Source organism: Mauremys mutica, chromosome 9 (genome assembly GCF_020497125.1).
Source record: "Mauremys mutica isolate MM-2020 ecotype Southern chromosome 9, ASM2049712v1, whole genome shotgun sequence".
Taxonomy (NCBI): Eukaryota; Metazoa; Chordata; order Testudines; family Geoemydidae; genus Mauremys; species Mauremys mutica.
In genome coordinates this window covers 73,927,486-73,953,134 of record NC_059080.1, presented here as the reverse complement: position 1 = coordinate 73,953,134, position 25,649 = coordinate 73,927,486, and the positions used below count along the sequence as shown (strand labels likewise).

Genomic DNA, 25,649 nt, shown 5'->3' with positions numbered 1-25,649 from the left:
ACATTTTTCAGTTTCACCGGAGCACCAGAATAACTTTATCTAATACCGGGTTTTGAGGACTGCATTACAAATAAATATTGACATGATGAAATATTAGTAAAGCAGTAGTGGAATTGCTGCTAAAATCCAAATCTTGAATTAGCTATCAACTGTATTTATGAAAACAAAAGATTTCAGAACAATGCTCAGTTCCCTGGATTAAACAAAAGAATTATGCATGATTTAAATTCTCGACTCTGGGCATCGGGGTAGGTCAGGTTGCTGACAACATACATTCGTCCATCAGTGGTTTGAGAATTGGCCTGCTAAACCCAGGGTTGTGAGTTCAAACCTTGAGGGGGTCACTTAGGGACCTGGGGCAAAATCAGTACTTGGTCCTGCTAATGAAGGCAGGGGGCCGGACTCAATGACCTTTCAGGGTCCCTTCCAGTTCTATGATATAGGTATAGCTCCATATATTAACATACATTCAGGTTAAAAAAACTATAGGCCACTAGAACCAAGGAGGCTATTTGAGAAACTGAATGTGCTTATCTGTCACCCAATTGTCTCTGCCTTTTTCAGTGTTTGTCTGAAAATGTTTAAAATATAGCACTACGTGATGTCCCAACCCCAGTCAAGTTCCCCTGCTGGACATTCACTAGGGTGCCAGGTTTGGACCCATACACTGGAGTTGTGTGCTTCTGAGCTCCCCAGGAACTGAGCGGCTCCAGGCACTCTCTCTTACTTTGGCTACTCAGCTGACTCCAATGGCAGAGACCCTCATTGGAAGTGGGACCTCTTGGTCCCTAGGCCCCAAGACCAGTGCTGAACCTCCAAGACTCCACAGTAGTTTAAACACAACCTTCCCAGAATGTCACCCTTGTGGGCACTCTGGTTTATAGTTTACCCCTTCAGAGATACAAGATAGTAGAAGCAAATAGACTGACTTTTCAGAGGAATTTCTAAAACAAAATATGCTTTCCTCATAGACAGCACATGCACAGCTCTAGGCAATCCAATAAAACACCTGTGTTCATTCCCTGCCTCAGTTTCCTCACCACTCCTGAACAGTCTTTGGGATTTGGTCAGTGTCCTTTCAGAGTTCCAGGTCCTCACTCCTCCAGCTCATGACTTCTCCGCCAGATTGTGGAGCCTCCTGTCTAACCCCGACAGCCAGCTTCCTTCAGTTTCGACTGGTCCAGCACTCAAAAGATTCCCTTTTACTGAGGAAGCATTCCCTCTTCTTCCTTTCCTTGAACTTCTCTGCTTCTGTGTTTTTAAAGGCCTTCACCAACACCTCTGTTTCTTTGATCCCCTTCTGGAGATTTTCCACTCTCCTCTCCTCTAGAAATCTGGTTTTACCTAACAATATAGACAGCAGTATCTTTTCTAGTTTACAGCACTTTAGGACATACTGATCAACATCAGCAATTATACTGCATTGTACAATATAAACATTATTTCACCTTAATTGTGGTGGGTTGTTGTTTTTTTCAGGGGGTTGTAGATTGTGAAAATGTGCTTGCACTAGACGTCAGTAGATAGGACTTCTAATTTTCTTCCTTTTTCTATTAAAAATGAAAAATACATATTTGTGAATAACAATAAGGCACCTACTGACCCAAACTGTGTTCTGTTAATTAACACCTAGTTCTGTTGGCAAAACTCAGCAGCACAATAGAGTAGGTGTGAATAAATATCACACATTCCACCCCCAATCATGTCTAAATCAGCATACTTTATTGTAAATTATTTTTACCTAGCAAGGTAGTCTTGTTGCTCTGATTTCCTTTTTAAATGTTTACGATTTTCATTTCTCTAAGAGCTACAATTAAACGTGTTATATTAATTTTTATTAATACAGTTCTCTATTTCATTGTGCATTTCTTCTCTTTTTAATTTAGTACTGTGGACTGTTCTTCACTTTTTCTTTCACATTGTTTCTTTAAAGTTTTTCTCTTTTCCTCCATCAATATCTCTCTTTTCTTTTCCTCTATTGTTTTAGATCATTCATTTTCTTTCTCTCTATTTTTCTCTCACACAACTTCTGATATGAAGTATTTTTTTAATCTATCTTCCATATTAACTTTCAGTTTTCTACATATATGTGCTATTCTCTTTCATACTACAGGAATTTTTTTTTGGAGGGGTGCATATCTTCTACTTAAATAACTACTCTCACCTGAAAGAACCTTAAAGCACTGTTCAGTCATATAGGACATGTCACAGCATGAAGCTCAGGGATGGGAAGTGGCACTCGTGCACACAAAATTTTTGGCTAAGATTGGCACAAACAAACCTCATACTACTGTGACAAGTGTTTGTGATCCTTAATGTCCAAGAAGAGCAGCTAAGACCTTGATTTTTAAGTGTTCAGCTGAATATGACACACGGTTCATTGGGTAGAATCTATTTTATCAAATTCAAAAGGATGAAAGGCTGGCAAAGTCACCACTGTTGAGATTTAGACCTTTGACTCTGGTTTTCCAAACCAGAGAAAATTTCATACCTGTTTTAGAGAGGGACACGTTTCATTTACTGCTTTAGAGAGGGAGACATGATGGAATAGTTCAAGAAGCACAGTCACAATAAGGGGCAAGTTATGACTGGAACCTTCCCATTTGTTTCAGAGTAGCAGCCGTGTTAGTCTGTATCCGCAAAAAGAACAGGAGTACTTGTGGCACCTTAGAGACTAACAAATTTATTTGAGCATAAGCTTTCGTGGGCTACAGCCTACTTCATCGGATGCATGCAGTGGAAAATACGGTAGGAAGATATATATACACACAGAGAACATGAAACAATGGGTGTTACCATACACACTCTAACGAGAGTGATCAGTTAAGGTGAGCTATTACCAGCAGTAGAGAAAAAAACTTTTTGTAGTGGTAATCAAAATGGTCCATTTGCAGCAGTTGACAAGAAGGTGTGAGGAACAGTAGGGAAATAAACATGGGGAAATAGTTTTACTTTGTGTAATGACCCATTTACTCCCAGTCTTTATTCAAGCCTAATTTAATGGTGTCCATTTTGCAAATTAATTCCAATTCAGCAGTCTCTCATTGGAGTCTGTTTTTGAAGTTTTTTTGTTGTAATATTGCGACTTTTAGGTCTGTAATGGAGTGACCAGGGAGACTGGAGTGTTCTCCAACCGGTTTTTGAATGTTATAATTCTTGACGTCTGATTTGTGTCCATTGTATTCTTTTACATAGAGACTGTCCAGTTTGGCCAATGTACATGGCAGAGGCAGGACTGCCCAGAGGGGGGGGCAAGTGGGGCAATTTCCCCTGGACCCCGCAGGTGCCCCCATGAGAGTTTTTCGGGGCCTCTGGAATGGGGTCCTTCACTTGCTCCGGGGGCCCCAGAAAACTCTTGTGGGGCCCGGGCCCCTGGAGCTTCTTCCACGGCAGGTCTTCAGCAGCAATTCAGCGGCGGGGGGGGGTGTCCTTTGGCAGCAATTGTCTTTGGCAGCAATTCAACGGCGGAGGCCCCCCGCCACCGAAGACCCCAGGCCCCCTGAATCCTCTGGGCGGCCCTGGGCAGAGGGACATTGCTGACACATGATGGCATATATCACATTGGTAGATGTGCAGGTGAACAAACCTCTGATAATGTGGCTGATGTGATTAGGTCCTATGATGGTGTCCCCTGAATAGATATGTGGACAGAGTTGGCAGTGGGCTTTGTTGAACCCAGGACAGTAGGACACACAAATTAGATTCACCACCACCAGAAACATGGGCTGAGTCGTCTTACTGTGTTACTGTTACATGCTGGAGCCACACTAATTAAATATTGCCGGTAGATCACTAGCTTTTCTTAACAGTGATGCATATTTCCCTCTGGGGCAAGAAGAGTGATCCAGTTTCTGAAGCTTAAGAAAATCTCATTGTCCATGAGGAGAAAAATAACCCCAAGTCCATCCTGGTCAGATACTCCTTTTGTGGCTTATGACTTTCACTGTCAGGAGGAGATACAGGAAGCTGTGCTTCAAAATAGCAGCTCTTGGCAGATTGTGTCCGTAATCACCACCTGGACTTCGCAGAGCCCTGATCTGTACACTAGCCACATCAGGGGTCCCCTCCTCAGTTTCTTTTTTACTTCCCTAGTTCTATCTTTTCTCAGGTGCATTTATCATCAAACCCTCTTGCAAAAACAGAACGTACAATAGATTAGCTCATTTATTTCCACTCATTTATTGATGGGCTTTCATAACTCAGTTCTGAAAGGCCATCAATAATGTGTAGAAATAAATGAATGCAGTCAGTCCACTGCATATCCTACACAATTAGAATATAAACACACAAAGCTAATTCTGATGACCAGGCGTACAGGATAGATAGTCATTAAGCTGAGTTGCAATGCCAGTCTACTACAAAAAAGACAAAGCTTTTTCTTGCAGTTTTTTTAACAAGGATCTAATTAATTTCCTCACAAAACAAAGATAGTTGATAAAAGCTTTTATTCAGCTGATTTATGTGTCTCAGCTATCCCGTTAGGTGCATCTCCACAGAGACTATGTGAAAGAATGTATTTTCTGGAAATATTTTGGAAGAATGCTTTAGGCATGCTATAGGTCTCAGGGGAAGCCCAAGCAGCTTACTGTACAACTATGAATAGCTCACCTGCTAAACTAAAGTTCAGAAAACAGATGTGTTTAACTGTCTATTATTTCTTTAGCTCCTGAGAAGGAAAGTGATCCTACACTGCAATTCTCCCTACTAGCCTCTCATGCAGGCCTGCTGGGGAATTGCAAGTGACTTTTTGAAAAAACATGGGTTATTCCTGTGTAGGGGTTGGAAGCACTGCCAATTTCAGTTCAGAGATCCTCTTATTTTTCCATCAGACTGCTGGCATAGTGTGCCCCCCACTGCCACTAGCCAGCCCTGCAGGAAAAGCTGTAGGTTCAGACTTTAAACCTGCAGATCCCCGAGGAGCCCCCAGAGGTCAGGAGCATCCACAGCCCCTGCTGCCTCTCCACCATCCCTTGATAGTATTGTTCCTGCAGGATCTGGGCTACGATGAATTCCCCAGGCCACCATCATTCCCCATGAGACCTCCCTGCACCAAAAGGATTTTATGGCACGAGCGGAAGCCACGCAAGTTAAAACTGAATCCTTCCACTCAACTCAATGGGAGCTGAATCAGCTCCCAGGAATACATTTTGTCCCATGTGCTACAGGTGTAAGTTTATCATGCTCAATCCTGCAATTCTAGTGTTGACGAAACTGCCACAGACCTCATTGGGAGTTTTGCTGATATGAAGCCTCGGGAGTCAAGTCCAAGCTGGAATGTCCACATTGCTATTTTTAGTGTATTAGCTCAAGCCCTGCTAGTGCAAGTCTGTCTATCTGCATTGAGAGACTGGCTCCCAGCTGCAGAGTAGCCATACCCTATAGAGTATTATCCAAACCCCAATTAAATCAATGTAAAGATTCCTATGGACTTCTGTAGGGTTTGGATCAGGCCTTAGCAGTGGGCAGCCCTATTATTATGAACCTTACACGCATCATGGTGTGTATAAGGGACGAGGATGTTTGTATTATTAGCTTAAAACAGAGAAATAATGAAATAAATAGAACTGAAAAATGCAGAAAGTAAAATGTTCCCATTAAGCATACCATGGAGAATGAAGTTTAAAAAAAAAATACATACCTCAAACTTAAAGCCAAAGAGGAATAAAACTGTAATGGAGTGTGCTATTTGGAATGCCCATTCCCATTTCTATTCCCAACCTGTTGTTAATTCTTATGCTATTTTTCACATAACACCCAGAGCATAACTAATTACCCATCTAGTATATGAGGAGGTTGTAAACATATAATTCCAGACTGTGGCCATGATCCTGCAAGCTGTTCTGTAGGAGGCAGACCCCTGTGCCCATGCAGAGCCCGGCTGAAGTCAGCTTGCAGAATGGGGACCAATGTTTGGAATCCGTGCAGAAAAATACTGAAAACTATCTGCAGTCCCCAGTGGTGGTACAGTTTTGGGGTGCATTTTTATTTTTTCTTATCAAGCAAAGAGAAAAAAATAGAAAGGAAACTAGTATCATAATTATTGGAATATTATGCTCCCTTTGGAATAACCTTTTTGTAAGCCATAAACAAATACCATCTGAGCTTGACAGGAGTAAACTGAAGTAATCCCACTACAGCAATTTAACAGAAATATCATTTTTATTGATCTCAGAATATAGTGCTTCTCAGCTGCTTAATAAAATTGGAATCATTAATAAAAGTAAATGCTGAATTATTCCACTCGAGCACCAGCACAGCAAAGAGAAATGTGCTGGTGATCTGATTTGCCCATGAACAGATTCACATACTGAGATGAAATCTGAGCCAAACAGTTTTTTTTTTTTTAATAAAAAAAATGCAGGTAAATGTAATTTGGTTTGGCAAGTATTTTTAATATCAAAACTTTGTTTTATTTATTTTTTGAAAGCTCTTTTGATTTTATATATGTATTTATTTTGCAGAGAGCAACTACTGCGGATAAGAACACAACCAAGGCTGAGAGTGCGTGGCTGTTCAGAATATGGTATGGGTTTGATCATAAGTATCCTTTTATTCATATAAACCATGGACATTAGCTTCGTTAAGCTTTTCCAATGTGCTCCGCATAAGAGTCCAAAGAAGTGATAGGGAGGGAGAGCGAATCAGGCTGGGAACACCTGCCCAGATCAAAGTTTCATCAATGTATTAAAATTAATTAATCTTGTCTAATTCCAGGATATAAAACATGTGCAGCAACGAGCCAGCTACAATGTTATTGTTCCAACTTGGGAGTGAATTCACTGCTCGGGGGAGTGAATTCACTGCTCAGGAAAGTGAGACATTTTAGACCATATAAAGCCTGATTGTGGATGGCCCATATGCAAGTGAGCAAGGGCCCATGAAGTCTCCCTTGAGTCTCCCTGCACACGGTCCAGCCACAATCACCATCCCTGTACTCCCCTGGGCACAGAGTCTACTGTCTGCTTGTACATCTTGGTTCAGTAGCCATGCCAGAGAAGGTGCAGAAGGGGTGAAGCATTGGCCCTGGTCACACCGCCCCAGCAGGCATCCAGAGGTGCATATTCCACACGCCCTGTTGGGGGAGGGGTAGCAGTGGGCACATTCTCTGGGGGGCTCCCAGAAACACTGAGCCTTCCGGAGAAATAATGGCTGCTGGTGCTCCTGCTGGGGCAGAGCAGGGCCACCTTGCCTCCACACAGGCTGCACACTAGAGCCCACAGAGCCAGATTCTCCACAGCCATGCACCTTGTATCTCACCAACACCTGTGTAAAGTGGCTGTAACAGGCTATCATGCTGGCTTGGTATCGGTTTTACATGCACTTTCCACAGGTCTCAGTGATACCCCATGATGCAAGACAGTGGGGGAATCAGTGTTATAGAGCAGGTACCAATGCAGTGAAGATCACAGGAATCATTCTGTTGACTTCCATGGATACAGGATCAGGCACTAATTTGGTAACACCACCAATGTACCGCAGTGCTGCCAGCCAAACTCCTGCTGTTCCATCATGCTGCACCATACTGGAGCACAGAGAAACACTCATGCCATACATTTTCTTGTGTGTGTTTCTGGTGTGAGCACAAGCAAACTTGGATGAGAACATATTACAATTGATAAAATGTTACTCTATAGCAATGCAGCTTCTTATTAGAACTCCAGTGAAATTATCCGTCAAAAAGTCTTCCAATAGGCAAGATTATTTGGTAAGAAATCTCTTTTGATAAGAAATATAAATATACAGCCCCTAGTTTATCTATCCAGGCAGTTCTAAGGACCAAGAAGTTAGAATTAAAATGTTTCACTAGAACAGGCTTAAATTCACAGTTTTATACTTTCCAGGCACAGTGGAAAATAGCATGTGCAATGCACTACAAAGGGGAAGAATGTGTTTAAAAAATAATACTAACTGCCATCATTGCTTGATTTAGATACACACTGATCCCACTCCTTCAGAAGAAGAGCCTGTACATCAGTAGGAAAGGGAGAACTGGGCAGAAAAGGAGACGGTTAAGAAAAAGGGAGAGAGAGAATGGGAAAAGAAAGGAAAGTGAAGAGGGATGAGTGAAAGAGAAGGAAAAGAAGAAAATAAAGGAGCTAGGAAGACAAAATAAAGGGGAAATAGGGTAGGGATAGAAGGGGAAGAAAGCAAGAACCAATGTAAAAAGAGCAGAAGACAGACCAAAGGGAAGGAAAGGGCTAGGGGAAAGGTGGACTTTAGGAGAAACAAGGACAAGGTCAGTGGAAAAAAGGAAGGGAATAATGGAGAGAAACAGAAGGAAAAAATGGTGGGACAGGAGAGGGGTTAGTTGAATCTATGATCCAGGTTGCTGTGAAGTAGCAGAGCAAGCCCCTCCACCATTCTTTTTGGAGATACCCTGCATAATATAGAAATCCCAAAGGAAGAAGCCTTGTAGATCTCCAATTCAGGAAAATAGCCCTTTTTTCCTGCTCAGTTTAGAAAGTTTGACTTCCAAGGTGTTTGCATTTCAAGAAAACATTGTGTTTCTAAGTGAATTTTTGGAGGGGTTCTCAAACCGAAAGCAAATTTACATCTTAAGTAGCAATCTGTCTTCTAGTCTGGTAATAATCTTGCTCCAGTGTTCTCATTTTCAAAGACTGCAGCCCTGCCATTATCCTACAGGTATATTTTCATTTTAAAAAATATGACTTTTACATTTTTATTTATGCTGAAGACTTGTATTCAAATCCCTGTGGAGAAGGATGGTTCAACCCACTAATGCTTGGACTGACAGTTCTGAGCTTTTCTGCAGTGAGTCACTATTCTGCTTCTGAAATATGTTCCTATTCCTTAGAGAGAGACAAATTATCCAACCAAACTTTTCTTCAATATCTGTGTCCTTCTCTTAGCAATGTTACGAAGTTGTGCTGCTGAATTTAAAAGAAGAAATTAATACAAATGTCATGTAGTGCAGTATTTATGCCAAGTACAGGCTTGCACAATACATTATGATAAAGCGTTCAAAGAAAAGGTGCTGAAAAGTAATCATCTGTCTGGTTACACACTTAGGAAGAGTCCATGCCTGTGACATTTCTCTGGCCTGACACTTGCTCTAAGGCACCAACACCCACTCTTCTGGTAATAACGTCCCTAATGTCTGTTTATTTCATGCGACAAGGCACAATTGCAGCAATCAAAGGTTGCCTTATTTCTTGCTGTCATTCTGAAAGATTTCCTACATTGTCTTGGGGAATATTTTAGGGACAACATTGTAAATTCAGCCACTGAGGGCCTGATCCAAAGCCAGTTTGAATCAATACAGGTCTTTTCATTTGCTCTAATTGACGTTGGATCTAGTCCTAGATCCCTAAGAAAAATACCTCTCTCTCTAACACTAAGACAAAGGAACATTAACATCAGAACAGTGAAAATTAAGAAGAAATCATTTGAGTATCTGGATACTCCCACTGAATCGTTCATTTCAACATTGAGGTAAGTACAGAACAAGATAAAACATTTGGTATCTTAATCTGGCTAAATGTCTGAGAGTCTGTCTCTCTGTTCATGTTTTTATAGCGTGGAGTGTATCACCATTTTGAGCTGTAATATAATACTAAAAGCTGATGGGAAAGAAAAGTTGGTGTGTGTGGGGGGAATACTAACTATTTCAAGAATATTTATTGAGGTAATAGAATTAATGTCCCAGCACTGTGTCATGTACATGATCTATTACGGTTGTTTCAGTTTCCTTCAAGGGCAGCCAGTGTATTTGTATTGAATATAGCAAGATTTAACTAAAAAATAGAAGTGCAAGTGGAGTTTTTGATTCTTTCCATTTTGGGTCATTAGCACATGAGGACTCGGTCCACAGAAAGGTTGGAATGAAGGTGTTCACTCCAGGAGCATACTAGGAAAGGAACTGTGACTCAAGGAACCATCCTGGTCTGTTCTTGCTCCAGGGTGGTAGTAATCTGCTGCTAACTTGTACCCACGTCAGCTCCCCCACTACCATGTTTCCACCCATTCCCCATTCCTCTTCAATCACTTGCTTCAGAAAGGTAGCATGCAGGTCTGCCACATCCACTTACTTCGGGTCTGGGTAGCCTGTGTAGCAGTGAAAGGGGTTTCTTTCCCCACTATGGAGGTATACAATGCAAGTCACAATCTAGCCCAAAGAATGATAACATTTTCGAGTAGTGACTTACAAAGAACATTTCCCTGTTGTTCAATTACCACTGGGGATACATACAACTTAACCAATCAATTTCGGTTAAACAGTCTTGTAGCAGATTCTTTGTCCACTAAAATGTCCTTCTCTTTTCTTATGTTCGGGTAACTGCCATTTCCCCAACTAAGATCATTTTGCCCTCTCTGTGCTCACAATGGTCCTCACTACCCATTCTGTGGCCTCACTCTGGAAGAAGACTACAGGCTTATCAGTGTCTGTAACCCACTACATAAAGAGAAGGACATAGTGATGGTGAAGGTGAAGGAATGGTTGAGGGGAAGAATGGAGTGTTTTAAAGGGGAAGAAAAGAGAGAGAACATAATACATGTTAATATACTAATACAATGCAGACTTTGTACTTCTAATAGATGAGCTCTCTCATCAACATAACACATTAAAAGTTAGATTGAGGAACAACTGATACTGCAAGGCGAGGAAAAGATGCCCTGACACTCTGTAGAAGGAATGGAGTGAAGCCAATAAGAAAGGAAAGAGGAGGAAGACCAAAGGCAAGGGATGCATAGTAATAAATACTGCGTGTAATGGACCTGGTCTCAGACTCAGCCTACAACCAGGACTGATTTTTTCCTGACAAAGGCGTAGGGATGTGGCTGAGCCTGATGTGGCATTCCCACATTGGACAATAGAGCAGAGCATCTGCTATTCCTGCCTCTAATGTTGTGGAGGGGAAGTGACGAGTGAGCATTTGCAACAGGAAGATAATTACAAAATATATGCAAAAGCCTGAGATGATATGTGTTGGTGGAGTAGGGAATGCTGGGATTGTGGTGATACAATGATAAGCCCATCTCTTTCTTGAGATAACTCTAGTGATTTCAATGGAAATTAGTCATAAATTCCTTTCAGAGCCTGGTTTAAATGCCTTCTTTTCTGAGTTTCTTTTACACATACTGCATTGAAGGGAGAAGGAAGAGGAGCCACACTCTCTTCCTTTACAGATAGCTGTTGAATTTGAGGGGCCAAATTCCCTATTAGGCCAAAGGAAGCTGTGTTCAGGCATAGATACAGGAACATTAATTGAATAAATTAACTTTTCATGGAAAAGCTTACTTGAGTATTTCTGAAATTATTCACCATTCTGATGTATTCCTTTCAGAGTCTAAAGGAAAGATATTTATAGTCTTCCCTCTCCCCTTGAATCAGCTGAGAGGGATTGCATTGATTTTAAAGGCTTTCAAAGTTTATTCTGTTTAATTTAGTAGATCCTGTTTTCTTTTTCATCCCTCGCTATGGCTTGCATATAGGCTAACGGTACATTTTTACTTCATAGGCAGTCATTAGAAGTGTGATTGAGAAGTTGTGAGAACACAGAACAGCCTTTCTTTTGATTACCAAAAGCAATATTATGCATTCCAAAGGGAATTTCATCATCTTATGATCTTCAACTGAACCTTCTCTACATGATGACTTGTTATTGTCATGCCAGAGACAGATGCCTTGGAAAGAGATGGGGAGTTACTATAGCAATGTCTCTTGTATATAAATTTCTCCTTCCAGACAGAAATTGAGGGGCTTCCTAGTTACTAACATTTGTAGTTAGATAGTGGTGATATCTTTCACTTATGTAGCACCTTTTTAATCTGAATGACACCAGACTGCTTTATTATTATTTGTTTGAATTGCAGTCGTGCCTAGGAGCCTCAGTCTGGGACCAGGACCCCATTGTGCTAGGTGCTGTACAAACACAGAAACAGATGGCCCTTACCTCAGAGCTCACAAATGGAGTATAAAACAAGAGACAACTGAATATAGACTGACAAGGGAGTACAAGGAAACAATGAGCTAATATTGGTCAGCATGATTGGCAGTGGTCTGAGCTCATAAGCAGCCTAACCGTTATCAAGTTTTTTGTAGGCATCATGGCAAAGAGGAGTTTGGAGGAGGACGTAGCTTTTCAGATGCTTCCATGAAGCAAATCTCAAGCATGAAGATGCTTGTTTGAAAATCTAACAAGTGGGTGATGGTGACCTGGTTCAAATGATGATCCTCTCTCACTCTCCCCACTGACCTAGCTGACAACTTCATAGCCATGCAAAACAGGAATTTAGGGAAGGAAGCAAAGAACCCTTTACCCAGCTGCAGCTTACACAAGATTCAGATATTCATATATCAGAGGTGGGTGCAGTATAAGAAACATAGATAGACTGAAAATTTCAGGCAGGCTGAAAACCAGAGTATGAGGTCTAACACCTCTGCTCTAGCAAAAAGAATCTTAAGATCTTTAATTGCCTGAAGTGGTCAGGATTTTGCTTTCAGCTCTCCTTCCAGGTGGCACTTAAAACTGCAAACTGCTGCATAACATCATTCTGGAGAAATAGTTTGTTATTGACTTAGGGACCTATTCAGCTGCAAAGAAATCTGGCCACTGGAGCTCTTTAAGTCCCAGACGTCTGCTTGCAGTAGTCTCACAGTGGACTGACCTATTCAGAGAGTGGGTTGGCCTGTTGTACGGGGTGAAAGTGGAACACTCTCCTGCTGTGTGGCTGGATCTTGGCTAAGAGAACTGACAGCTGGTTGCTCATGGAGCTCATGTAAATTAGGTCCTTGCCTCTTTGAGCAGCATTACTGAATATTCTTGTTCCATCCCACTCCCTCATTCTGGGAAGCCCTGTAGGAGCAAGAGAGACATGATCTATTCTCTTAGCTTGAATGGTGCAGGGTGCAGGAAAGGAGAGGGACCTCCCCCAATGCCAGTCACTGTAGTTGAGGTCGAATGGGAGCTCCTGCCACCATCAATGTGAGGCTTCTTTCTCCCTCTCTCCATAACTACTGTGATTACTTTTCATGGTGATAGGTCCTTGGGTTGAAGAACACCTCTTCTTTCTTTGTTAGCAGCTCCAACTCTGTAAGTGAGCTGCAGGCTGTGAGATAATCTTTGGAATGGTCAGCCATTTTCACTCTTCTCCTTAGCTGGCTGTCAACCAACCCAGAAAGAACTCATCCTCTGCATGGATGTCAGGGAGGCGCTGTCCCTAGGAAAAAGGAGAGCAATTGTATAAAGTTTTATGTAGTTGTCACCAAGGAGGAGGGACCCCTCGAATACTAAGCAGTTGCAGTGGCCAAATATATCATAGAGCTTTCTCATATACAGGATCTGCAGAGTCAGCTTTGGGTTCCATAGGGCCCCCAGAAACAATAGTATTAATAGCAACACTTGAAATCGCTCTGAACTTGCTTCAGAATTCATTCAACAACCTCTTTGTAGACACGCAATCTGGATTTAAAAAGCTGACAGTGAAAACTCAGTGTTCTTCGTTGTGTAAAGAATCATAAGATCTGATTTGGGGCCATCTCCTGGCCCTTTTCAAGGACACAAGACCGTAGAGGTCCTGCAAATTAACTTAATAAATAAACATGGATAATGATTAACTCAAATAATAAGTGACCTCAGTTTGTCCACCATTTGGGAAAAAGAAACTTGGGATAAACAATCCTCTTGAATATGAAGCTGAAGAGTTCTCATTTACAAAATTGCTCTCGTGTCAGTTCTCAATCTGTTTACATCCTGATAGACTCATAGACAAGAGAGGGGAACAGTATTGCATTGTAAGAGACATACTTTTAACTGTCAAGGTGTTTCTCCTGCATAACAAGTACACCTCTACCCCGATATAACGCTGTCCTCGGGAGCCAAAAAATCTTACCGCATTATAGGTGAAACCGCGTTATATGCTTGCTTTGATCTGCCAGAGTGCGTGCCCACCCCCCAGAGCACTGCTTTACCGTGTTATATCCGAATTCATGTTATATCGGATCACGTTATATCGGGGTAGAGGTGTAAAACTTTTTTTTCAAATTAGTTTGTCCTCAGTGTGATGTATGAAAACTGAGGACATTATTTCTTTTAAACTTTGTTTTCAGTCTGCAGACTGAGTCAGAATTTAAAGCATAAGAAAGATTTGTGTAGATAAGATTGCATATCCCCTGTAATATTGCTATTGCAGTGTATGCAGTTATTGCTTGGAAAGCATGCCCAAAAATTCAGTAACTCTTCAGCGGTCATACTGCATCCGACCATACTAGCATTTCACTCAAAGCAATATAGTAGATATAAGGAGACAACAGGGCATGTTTAAATAGAAAACACTTAGGGATTATACATGTTTGTAGTTTAAAACCAGTATTTCTTAATATAGTTGTTCCGGTGTGTCTGTGTGTTTTTATATAGCAAATTCATTTTGATTTCTCATCTGTTAATTTCTTAATAAGAACTCCAACTCCCCACCCCCCCATATCTTAATAACCAGCTCACAGATACAAATGCACCCCAAACAGGAAGCTGCAAGAGGACTTTTCAGTGCTACCAAAACTTGCAACTATCTAGTCCCTGTAATAGTAAGAATTTTAGAAAAGGGTGGGTGTGGGGGAGGCAGGGATGGAGAAGAATGGCATGACTTCAAAAAAGCCATTAAAGTCAAGTTCATTCTCTCCTTCTCTGGGTGTCCAAACTACCCATCATTCTTACTTCCTCCTAGGTCTGTCTCTCTCTACTGAGTGGAGCTGTAAAGTCTTAGCAAACAAAGAAGCAGAGGTAAGAGCATGAACAGTATTAGTGTTCCCACTGAAGATGGTGGTGTTTTTATTATGATTAGTTTGCCATTATTGAGAACGTGAGGGTTACTGACATTTCCAGATAAATTCCCTGCTGGCTTGTAGGGGACAAGGGATAGAAACTAGAGTATGTCTTTGGTACCTGCGCCGTAACATTTGGTGCATTTTCTTTAGTGACTGGCCTATGTCCAGGTACTTGAATAGCAAGGAGAGCCACAAAAATCTGAGCACAAAACCACCACTGATTAGACATAATATTCAGTAAAGATGTCTAGAATTCATTCTCAGTTCCTTGAATCTGTGGAAATAGGTGATATTTTGGGATAGGCATAGACATGTTACACATTAATGCCCAGTCAAAATGACTTAGGATTTTTTGCAAACCTAACCCTTGATAGTTAATTTTAGAGAGGGCAGTACTATAAATGATCTGACCTTATCTGTGCCAATGAAGACTTCCCCACCCTCCGCCAGAAAATCCATTGGCAGCCTCTGACATGGTTCTTGTAATATTCACAATGGAGTCCCAACAATGGAGGAAGTAATATTCAAAAGTTATAATAGTTATCTAAACCTTTTGGGTAAGCAAACTTAAACTGGAAATCCCAGGAGAGTGAGCTTTCTTGAGGGCTTCTGGTACTTTCTACTTTTGCTCAGTCAGGAAATATTTCTAGAAGAGCCCCCAGGTCCTGCCTCCAATATCATTCACCAATTCCTAATTAAACCATGAAACTTTTTCAGTTTGGTTCAAGCCACTTACCTACATTTAGCATGCCACATTCATGAATAAAGCCTAGCATAATCAGATCAGCTGCTGACACATGGCCAAAAAAAGAAAAAATTCAATATACAGAAACAGGTAAATAGATTTTGTTCAAACTAAAAAAAATCACCTTTGGGAAAATATTAAGAGTAAACATCTTTATCGCAAAATAAATTTGGGAGTTTCATTCCCAGAAAGATACTGCCAATGTGAAGAAAGTTCATAGAAACACGAGAAAAAAATATTAGAGTGCTGTGGTGATAAATTTAAAAGGACAGATTAAACATTAGTGATTTCATGGAAATGAATGGAGGACATAATAGTTATAAAAAAGGGAAGGCTTCCACAATCAAAGAAGGAGAGAAGTGACTAAACTAGAACAAGAGGTTGTAACTAGAAGTAATGAGATGAAGTTAAAAAAGTAAAAAATCAGACTTATTGTCAGTCTCTCACTCCTAACAGAAAGATTTAATAAACTGTGGAATGTTCTCCCACGGCAAACTGGAAGCCCAATTGTTTTGTACATTTAAAACAGGACTGACTAAAATAGCAAAAAAATATGTTATAGAGAACAAACCCGCATTGGCAAGAGAAGGGACTAGATCTATTAGATCTGTTCCATTTCTAATTTCTATCCTTTTATGGTTATATAAAATATCACCAAAATTAAGTTATTCTTGAAGTAGGCGTTGTCAGACTGAAGACTTTTACATTGCTGCTAGCAAGCCATTACAGTGAATTTCTTGAACTCTAAAGTCTTCATAGTAATGTGCAATGCTTCTGCCTTTGAAGGAATAAATAAAGAGACATATGGGGAAAACTTTATTGGATTTCAAGAAAATCAATGTTCAGAATAAACAATGAGTGTTGCAGACATGGGACAGGTGGGAAAGGACAATTGAGTCATCATTATTGGATTCTTAAAAGCCAGGCATGTTTTTGTATTAAAAAGAAATTCGCAGAAGAGTCAGAAAATACATAAGCTTTTAAAGTTTTTTACTGAACTTTTTCTATCATCTTAAAGAGACAGGTATGGCCAAATATTATCCTCAAATCCTTGTGGATGTCCACTGATTTCAGATGGAGTTGCACATTGGTAACTGAAAGCAGAATTTGACCCACAATCTGTAGTAGACAATATGATGTCCAATAGTTAGAATTTTTATTTAACAATATGATTCCCATGAGTTTCTATTGGTGCTATATAAGGCGTTCTCAAATAAAGACCACTTCTGAAAACAGCAGTTGTCTCATGGACTTCTCGCCTTCAGATCACAACTGTGTGGTCCACCTTCTGTTTGCAGCTTCATAACATTCTTGCGGTAACTATAGTAATATCAGGGAAGTATATTTTAATTAGAGCTGGTTAGAAACCAGAATTCCCATTTTGCAGGAAAGTCCAAAATTTCCAAATTCCACAGAAACAGAACAAAAAAATGACATTTCAAAATTTCACACAGAATGAGAATTCCAAAATTTTGTTTTAAAATAGAAATGTCACTTTGAAATATTGCCAAGGCTGCTCAGGAGGGGAGCTGGGCAGTTTGGGAAGCCAGGGAGCCTTGGTTCCCAGGCTGCGGAGATGCTGGAAGCCTGCGTTTCCAAGGAACCAGGAGACTTGAAGCTCTGGGAGCTGGACTCTTGACAGCCCACCTGGGAGCCCGGGCTCCCCAGCAGTCCATCTGGTGAACTGGCAGGAAACCAAGCCAGGTTGTGCCAGTGGTACCCAGCCTGGTTTCCGCTGGAATTTTCTCTGAACTAACACGTAACCATGGACTGTTTCAATATCAACAAATCCACATTTTCCAACAGCAAAACCTTCCATCTGAAAATTTCTGACCCGCTCTCACTGTAATTTCCTCTAGCACGTTTTAGCTGCTGGAATTAAGGCATTCTTTTCAGGCCATCACCAAGTTCTTTGTGAACCACTGATGGTCTGCACAGTTTTAGAACCTCATTGCTATATAGCAGAGCTGAGAAATTCCAACCACACCTCACACTGATGGGTTACTCAGGGCCCAGTCCTGAAAGTTATTGATCAGAGCGATAACTGTTCTCAGCTCCCAATAAGGGCACACACCACTTGCCAGGAGGTACTCAACACATGGCAGAATCAGACCCTCACTAGGTTTTCTTTTTCTTTTCACATCACTGTGTGGTTTTATTAAGCCACCATTCACAATGGTAGCATGTTAGATTTGGACAGAGTCAAAATGTAAAGCAGAAGAGAGATTCGGCACCTACAGTAATAAGACTGCATAAAGCACACTCCATTCTTCTCACAGACATGTTTTCTACAGAGCTGATACATTAATATTGACCCAGTGCCAAATGTTCTTGTATGGAGAAAAAGACAACCAGAAAAATTATTACATTTAAAATTCTTGGCACTTTAGAAAAAGCAAAACATTTGCCAGTTCTCCCTTTTAGTTCCCAGTACAGCTCTCCATCAGTTTCCAGCAGATGTAGCAGGCAAAATAAAGAAGTTTAAGGTGCTGAGCCAAAGCCTGTTGAAGCCACCAGGAGTCTTTCCACTGATTTCGACGGGCAATTGATGAGGCTCTAATCCAGATGGCATCAGAATTTACTGACAGGCACTAACTCTAGGTATGTGAAACAAAGTTTTCATCCCATGTGGTTTGTATTATTTATTTATTTATTTTCTTTTCACTGTATTATTGGGGCATTGTGCAGTTTGTACAGACAAAGAAGCAGCAGCCTGGGCTTGTATTAGTCCACTCAAGCATGAAATTATAGTTTGTTGGCTCACAATGCTTAACAGCGCCCAGGAGACTTAAGTATGATACAGAGGTACTGAAAGCTTATAACGTGGACTTAATCAGCCATGCCTCAGAATCTCTCGCAAGTCTCATTATTTCATTTACAGCACTGCATGGGCAAGAAGTGACCTTATGTTATGTCTACAGTGTTTGAGAGTTCCTCAGCACGTTTATCTTTCACTCGGTTCTCTTCAGTTAGCACGTTTTAAAATGCTTCCATTTGCATGCAGCATATTTGGTATATCTAGTACCACTTGCAGATGGCAATTGTTTTTATAGCAGCAGTTGTCACCATGTGATATTGCTAATTACACAACTACCTAAGCAAGGCGTTGGTAATACTTCCTAATAAGGACGTAGCATTAATAATTTAATTATAGTGGAATTCCTATAGCAGAATGTGAGTGTAAAGAAAGTCAGCATGATTAAGGTCATTATCAGGAATGCCAAAGGACATGTTAATGATTTATCACTTCTTAGAAATTGTTGAATCAAAGCATCCCACAGCACACTCTAACTGCTGGATGCAAAGCCCTTTTGAAGTCATTGGAGCATAAAACATAAAGAGCACAAGCTTATGACACATATTAGATGGTAAAAGACACACAGAAAATTGCATTAAATACAGTTGCAATAACCGTACACACCAGTACTGTTACTTCTGATAGCAGCATCAATATCACAAATATCACCTAGTAGTCTGTGTTTTCTCATTACTGGATAAGAATAGGAATAATTTATTAGTTTGAGGGTTTGGTCATCAGCCAAAAGTGGGCCAGTATGATTCACTCAGTTTCCAGACAAGGAGCTCAATCTTCCTCCCTTAAAAAAAGAGGGATCCACTCCTATAGTTTAGCAATGGAGGAGAAGCTGCTAAGACAGAACCTTTATGTATCCTGGGGATGTGGGAAGTAGGACATTTGCAAGTTTCTTACAAGTTTTCCCCCTAGTTCATAATTGGTTTGCTAGCAGAGGAAGGGTGGGGCAGGAAAATAATAGATTATAAAATAATGTCCTTGTATAATAGATGTTTATTTTAAAAAGAAGATAACAACTGAATTTTATGTGTCCAAAATCCTGGAATCACTTTGCTAAGAGCAAACAACATTTACATGGAATGTTAGGCTGAAATAGCTGTCCTGGTCTGGTGAGTTTATGGTCATTTTGTTTTAAGATGTAGTGTTATGCCTGATGGACAGGAAGAGCTAAGCTGTTAAATATGTATTTATAAATCATTGTAAAGGGTGTATTATTTATGCAGTAGAGCAGATAGCTCCTCTTGAACCTTTGTGGGTTTTCATGTAAATATGTATTGGGAACATGTGCTATGCATGCTAAAATTGCTCTCAAGAAACATTCTTTAAAGCTCCTGGCCAGGTGCTGACTGATTTTTGAACATCATAATCTGTGCTGATTAGAAATTTGTGGGGCTTGTTGTCTTCAAAATACTAAAAGCAAATAGAGCATTTTCTGGTCTAATTTCTTTCCATATTGCAGGACTTTAAAATAAATAGGGGTTTTTTTAGTTGTACAAATACAAAAAGGAGTTAACAAAAATAGATTGTTTGTTTTAACATTGTATCAATTTTAAATGGACAAGCGTTTGTTTTGTTTTTGTTTTAAAATTAGTGGATCAAAACATTTATCCAGAGGCTGAAACGTCATCTCACAAGTTTTAATCAGTAATTTGTTATTGCTCGTTACAAATGAAAAATGCAGCTGCAATTTTAATTATGTCATAAATAGTGACATTAGGCAGACTTTTCTGAGACTAATTTGGCCAAATTCATGCCTGATGACTGAAGTAAATGGTATTACACCACAGAATGAACTTGGCCCTAGCTGTGTATTTCAGCTCTTTAGGAACTAGTGTTAATTTTTTTTTCATCCCATTGCCAGTGATGAGCTATGCCCAGACAGACACTCACTAAAATACTGGTGGCATGGTTTTTGTCATATAAATTCACACTTTACATTTTTATATATACATCTATGATCTAAAAACTTGTATTTTCCTAGCTTCAGTCATCACTGCTTGCAAGTCACTTAGTGATAGCATTGATGGGTGAAATAGATCAGATATACAAAAACAATTTTACAAGAGAAGCCATGCTGGGACACCGAAGTAAGTAAGATGATGTCTCCCTCCCCTTTGTGTGAGCAAAGGAGAGGTAAGCTCCTGCTGCTGATTGTGCAGAGCCAAACTGCCCAGCATTTGAAGAGGGACATAGCAGCATACATCAGACAGAGAAAGAAGCAACCGAAGGAGGAAGGCAGTCAGCTAGCCAACAGCCCAGTAGCCACTTTTGAAAAGCCTTCCCCTGAACTGACCATTTGACAGCTGCCAGCATACCCTGGTACTGTCTGCAACAGCATTGTGACTTTCACTTGCTTTCTCGCAACATGCAGTGATCCATGGCTGGGGAGGGGAAGATTCTTTCCCTCCTCATGTTTTAAATTACATGTTGGTAGGCAGATGTGGTCCAAATTCAAAGATGAGTCAAAGTAAGTCTGAAGGAGTCTTATTTTCCTCTCACTTGATGCTCGTTTTATGCTGATGTAATTTTGTTGATTTTCACTGGGATGAAAGAAGAATCAGTTCCATGAGTCTCAATGTTAACCTCTTTAGCCTCCCTCTAGACTCAATTAGACCCGCCTCTGAGTGGCCCCTGGAGTTCCTCACTTACATTGATGTAACCAGACACCCGCTATTAATTAAGGCCCAAGATATCCAGCTACTTGTATGTTGTTTGCTCTAGCAGGTCCCAACTTCCTGTGAACATACAAACATGAGCTACAAATGAGCTGCTATTATGATATCTAGAAAACAGATTTTGGATTTCTACCACTTGAACTACTACTATATGCAGTGTGATAGGGTAAAAAGTGATGATTGCCATGCTTCAATGGAATTTACTGAAAGGCACAAGTAACATTCATAAAAGTGAATTTTATTTCATACAGTATGAGGAAAATACAGTAACTTGGGTCTCAATCAACAGGCAGTAATCAGATGCATGATGAGGTTTATTCAATGGTTGATTCTCCACCAGAGATGCAGAATAGTGTATGTCACAAATGGTTAAGCCTTTAAAATTCCTTGTGGATTAGTCACTGAAATTTGCATTGCTACAGAGTAGAAACTATTTTTGGTCTGTGCATAAATGGAATATCTAATATAGAATTAAATTATAATGAAATATGCAATAATGCAAGTACTCATAAAGTGCTTTTCATGTAGGGTGCAGGCATCCAAAAGTTTCAAATGCATAAAATATGATTACACTTGCTGCATAAATGACTGTGTATCGGGTCCATTCACATTTAATTAAAAGTAAGATTTTAAAACTATATTATATGAAGCAATTAAATTGCTATCGATATTTGCTATAGCAGCTGGATTTAAATGGTAAGTTGAGTGAATAAAGGTGTGATTAGGCTGTAGGGCCTGTAACACCCTCTAGCTGGGCCAGAGGAAAAATACTTTGCGTTTTGCAGGAAATGCTGCATGTTAATGACCCAGATAAAGCAAACTCTGAATCTGATTGTGCCACAGGTAGCTGTTCAAATTTAAAGGGACACTATCCCTTTATATATAGGCTATAGATGTTTTTTAAATTTTCCTTATGTGTGATACTTGGTCCAATAGTGCCTTAGATTATGAAAAGTGTGGGACAAAATAAAAATAACATTTACATTGCTTGTTTACTCTTTGCTCATTCATCCAACTATCTAGACATTCATACTGAACCCATCACAGTAGTGTCTTAGCATCTTAGAAAAAATTATGCATTGCCAATAAGTTATTTTGCTTGATTCCCTCTCTGCTTACAAGAAGATATACTGTGCTTTAGAGGGGTTTTATTATTGGCATTCTGCTGAAATGAATAGGCAGGTATGATGCTAACATTTGCAGTCATCCCTGTGGAAGGAGATCCATAGCCAAGGGCGAGGCGCACACACACAGTTTTGTGCCCTGTTCCTGTGAGTGTAAACCTTGTTCCTGACAATTTCATTATTCCTGATTAATCACAGGTTCTCACCTCAGAAAGAGAGAAAATCGTTCATATAGTCCTGTTCAATTCAGGACTTCGGGTATTATGACTTGGACTTTGATCTGGTAGTCATTGAAAAACCAGTCGAGTGCCCGTAGCCCTAGCCTGTGTTGGACTGCTGTATTGTCAGCCAGCTAGAGCATCTAAGACTATATATACACTACCGCGGGGTTGATGCTGCGACAACTGATGCATCAGGGGTTGATTTAGTGGGTCCAGTGAAAATCTGCTAATTCAACGGCAGAGCATTTTCCAGTCGGCCCCGGTACTCCACCTGGAATGAGAGGAGTAAGATAAGTTGATGGGAGAGTGTCTCCCGTTGACCCAGCATGGTGTAGGCCCCACTATACATTGACCTAAGCTACGTCGACTCCAGCTACATTATTCACGTAGCTGTAGTTGCATAACTTAGGTTGACTTACTGCGGTATTGCAGACATAGCCTCAGAATCCCTATTTTCAGTCCTAGGAACTGTGTGTTGCATGAAGCCATGATTTTATATCTCACTTTAGCTAGGAGATGATATCATAGACACATGATGGAGTTTCTAATGGTCTGAGTAACTAGTGGCAATAAGGAGTCCAGGAATATCTACGGCTGTGTGCTTTATTGACAATCTGGGGCAGATGTCCTCATTAGAAAGTGGCTCATTGGCTACTTTCTCAAACTGTTTCCACCTCCATCTTACCCAGACTTAGTTTCAACCAAGTGCTTGTCATCCAGGCTCTAATGTACTCAGGCTCTAGGCCAACTGAAGGAGGGTGTGGTGCTGCCTCATGAGCTCTCTTGGCAGCTTTACAAGTGTGTCAGAGGGAGAGCATATAGCGACTGGTGGTACTGCACGGCAGGGCCAGATCCACGGTTTTTGCTGCCCCAAGCAGCGGTGGGAGGGGGGGGAAATCACGATCGGCGGCATCTCCACCGCACCGCTTCCTTCTTCGGTGGCAATTCAGCGGCCGGTCCTTCCCTCCGAGGGACCAAGGGACCCGCTGCTGAATTGCCACCGAAGAGCCCAACATGCCGCCCCTTCCCCTTGACCGCCACAAGCACCTGCTTGCTGGGCTGGTGCCTGAAGCCGGCCCTGCTGCATGGGGAGAGTCTGGAGACTGAGGTTCTATTAGGCTCTTTAGAAATTAGTCAGTGAAAAAAATATCGGAGCCAGCTGCAAGCATTCCTTTCATCCTGGAATCAGTAGTGTCTCATGAGCAAATGTGTTGAATGCAGCTGTGAGATCTGTGAGATCCAGTAGTCTGAGTATTGTTCTTTCCATGGCTAGAGGAAGTGTTTTGCTGTGCAACTAGTGTAATCTCTGAGCCATGTTCTGCTCTTAAACATGAGTTTACAAGACGGATGGCCGTTCAGAATAATTCTGCTGAGTATGATTTAGTGGCTGCTATGGCAATGGAGAAATAATCCCTCCCTATCTTAGTTCCTTCCAGGGCCAATCTGCACAACTGTAGGAATTCCCTGACTCAACCTATCTAACCCCCCTGCTGCTTTTGGCATCAGCACTCTAGTTACCTACCATCTCTTTTTTCTTCTGTCACAGGTTATCATTGTTTCAATGCTTGTATGTCAGTGGCCATAGTATGTAGACATAGTGTCTTGCCAGGTTAACGAGATGACTACATTGGGAAATTGCAAGACTAAAGATAACTATTCCCTGGCAGATTGTTACAGTTGGATCCTCCTGTTGTTGGACTATGACTTCATTCAGGAGACTAACTAGGAGAGGGAATAGATTTTCCTCCTCTTGTGCTGGCACCAAGAGTGAAGTTGTAGCAAAGCTGGCTACCTCACACAGCACTGCATTTGCCCTGGAGGACTGAGCTCCACTGGTAGCCTATGGTAGGAATTAAAAACAGGCCTTTATTTTATTATTCTTTTCCACTGGCCACAGCTAAGGGAATGATAGAGATGAATCTGCAGTGAGCTAACCCTTAAGGAGAGGGAGAAGTTGAGGATAAGCGGAGGAGCAAGGTGGATCAAAAATTAGATGCTAATTGGCATGAGGGCATCAGATCACTTGTGGTAGGGGCCCAGTAGGTCAGCAGCAGCAGAGGGTTAGGAGACTGGAGGGGGTCTCTCAGCCTGGTTTTTCTATGACCACTGTATTCATGCCAGTATGAAATTGCTCAGCCTACTCCATGAGGCCAGAGAAGCTTTGATAATTACACTTCAAGTTAATATCCTATTAAGATGATGGATAAGTTCACACCGGTGTATGCTTTTGTTTTAGGCAGTATGGCTGCAGATTCAACAAGATAACCATGCATCAACTTATATTGTCGACGTCATTTTTTGAAACTAGAAGTGTTAGAACTTTCTTTCTTTCTTTCTTCCTTTCTTTCTCCCATTACCAATAGATGTCTCCAGCCAAGATTTGTATGTGTGGAACATACAGCTATTACAGATACTATAGAGCAATACACCAAATGCAGAGCAAATAGCAGTTGTGATTCAGTTAATCACAAACAATAACAGAACAGAAATCCATATTAACATATTAATATTTCATCTGTTAGGTTTTTTCTTAATAAGCTTGTTTCTAATTATTTTGTGATGGGCTGAATTAAAATTCTTATTTGCTTTGCATTTGATGTGCTCGTGCTTGCTGTCTGTTGTAAGATTTTTGCTGCCCCAATCTCTGCGTGCACTTTCCCTTCTGAATGCCCAAGAGGAGGTTACTCATTTCCATTTGTTAAATACTTTTGATCTATTAACAGACTTCTGGTTTTTTGCTGAAGTTTCTGCAGAGTAGTGTGGTTTTACTCTGATTTGGATACTAATGCATTTGAGCTGTGGTGCCTCTTCGCTCTGTTATTTTTTGAAAGAGCCTGCCTGTGTTAGCTCCAGCAGAAATACCAGAGGACTCTCTCATATCCTTCACTCTAATTTCCATCAAAATACTTGCAAGAAACATTCCTGAGACATTTCAACTAGAATTAGCCAGCGAGGAATGATTTCCTAAGGTATGTGTTCTATCTCCTGACAGAGTCAAGGAGACTGCTGCTCCTGGAGAAAAATGACTTTTTAGCAGCCTGTTCTCCTCATTGATGTATGATCCATTCTCATTATCATTAATAAGGGATTCTGGGTGCTTACAGAGGAGAAAATACATGATTTAATAATGAGCATTTTAAAAGAAAATCTTAAATGCAAAACTGAAACTATCAAACCATATTTAAAACTAATTCTAAACAGCTATCATCTATCACATTCAGGAGATGATTTGATTCTTTATATGCTCCTCTGCCCCTGTTCTTTGTCCTAATGCTTGCAGTTTTGAT

General features: G+C 40.7%; 1 protein-coding gene and 1 long non-coding RNA gene across 4 annotated transcripts in view; one reads left to right on the top strand and one right to left on the bottom strand.

Annotated features, from left to right (window-relative positions):
• Window positions 1–25,649, top strand: part of SLC9A9 (solute carrier family 9 member A9) — a 354,635-nt gene that overhangs the window by 281,422 nt on the left and 47,564 nt on the right. For all 3 annotated transcript variants that reach the window (XM_045030881.1, XM_045030879.1, XM_045030880.1), the window contains one exon: window positions 6,462–6,541. In XM_045030881.1, the coding sequence (XP_044886816.1) occupies window positions 6,462–6,541 (80 nt within the window). The remainder of the gene's footprint in view (window positions 1–6,461; window positions 6,542–25,649) is intronic.
• On the bottom strand, window positions 26–24,176 carry LOC123377687. The gene is made up of 3 exons (XR_006582276.1): window positions 22,524–24,176; window positions 1,449–1,550; window positions 26–1,344 (listed from the first exon to the last, which is right to left on the bottom strand). It is a non-coding gene; the product is annotated as an uncharacterized LOC123377687 (long non-coding RNA).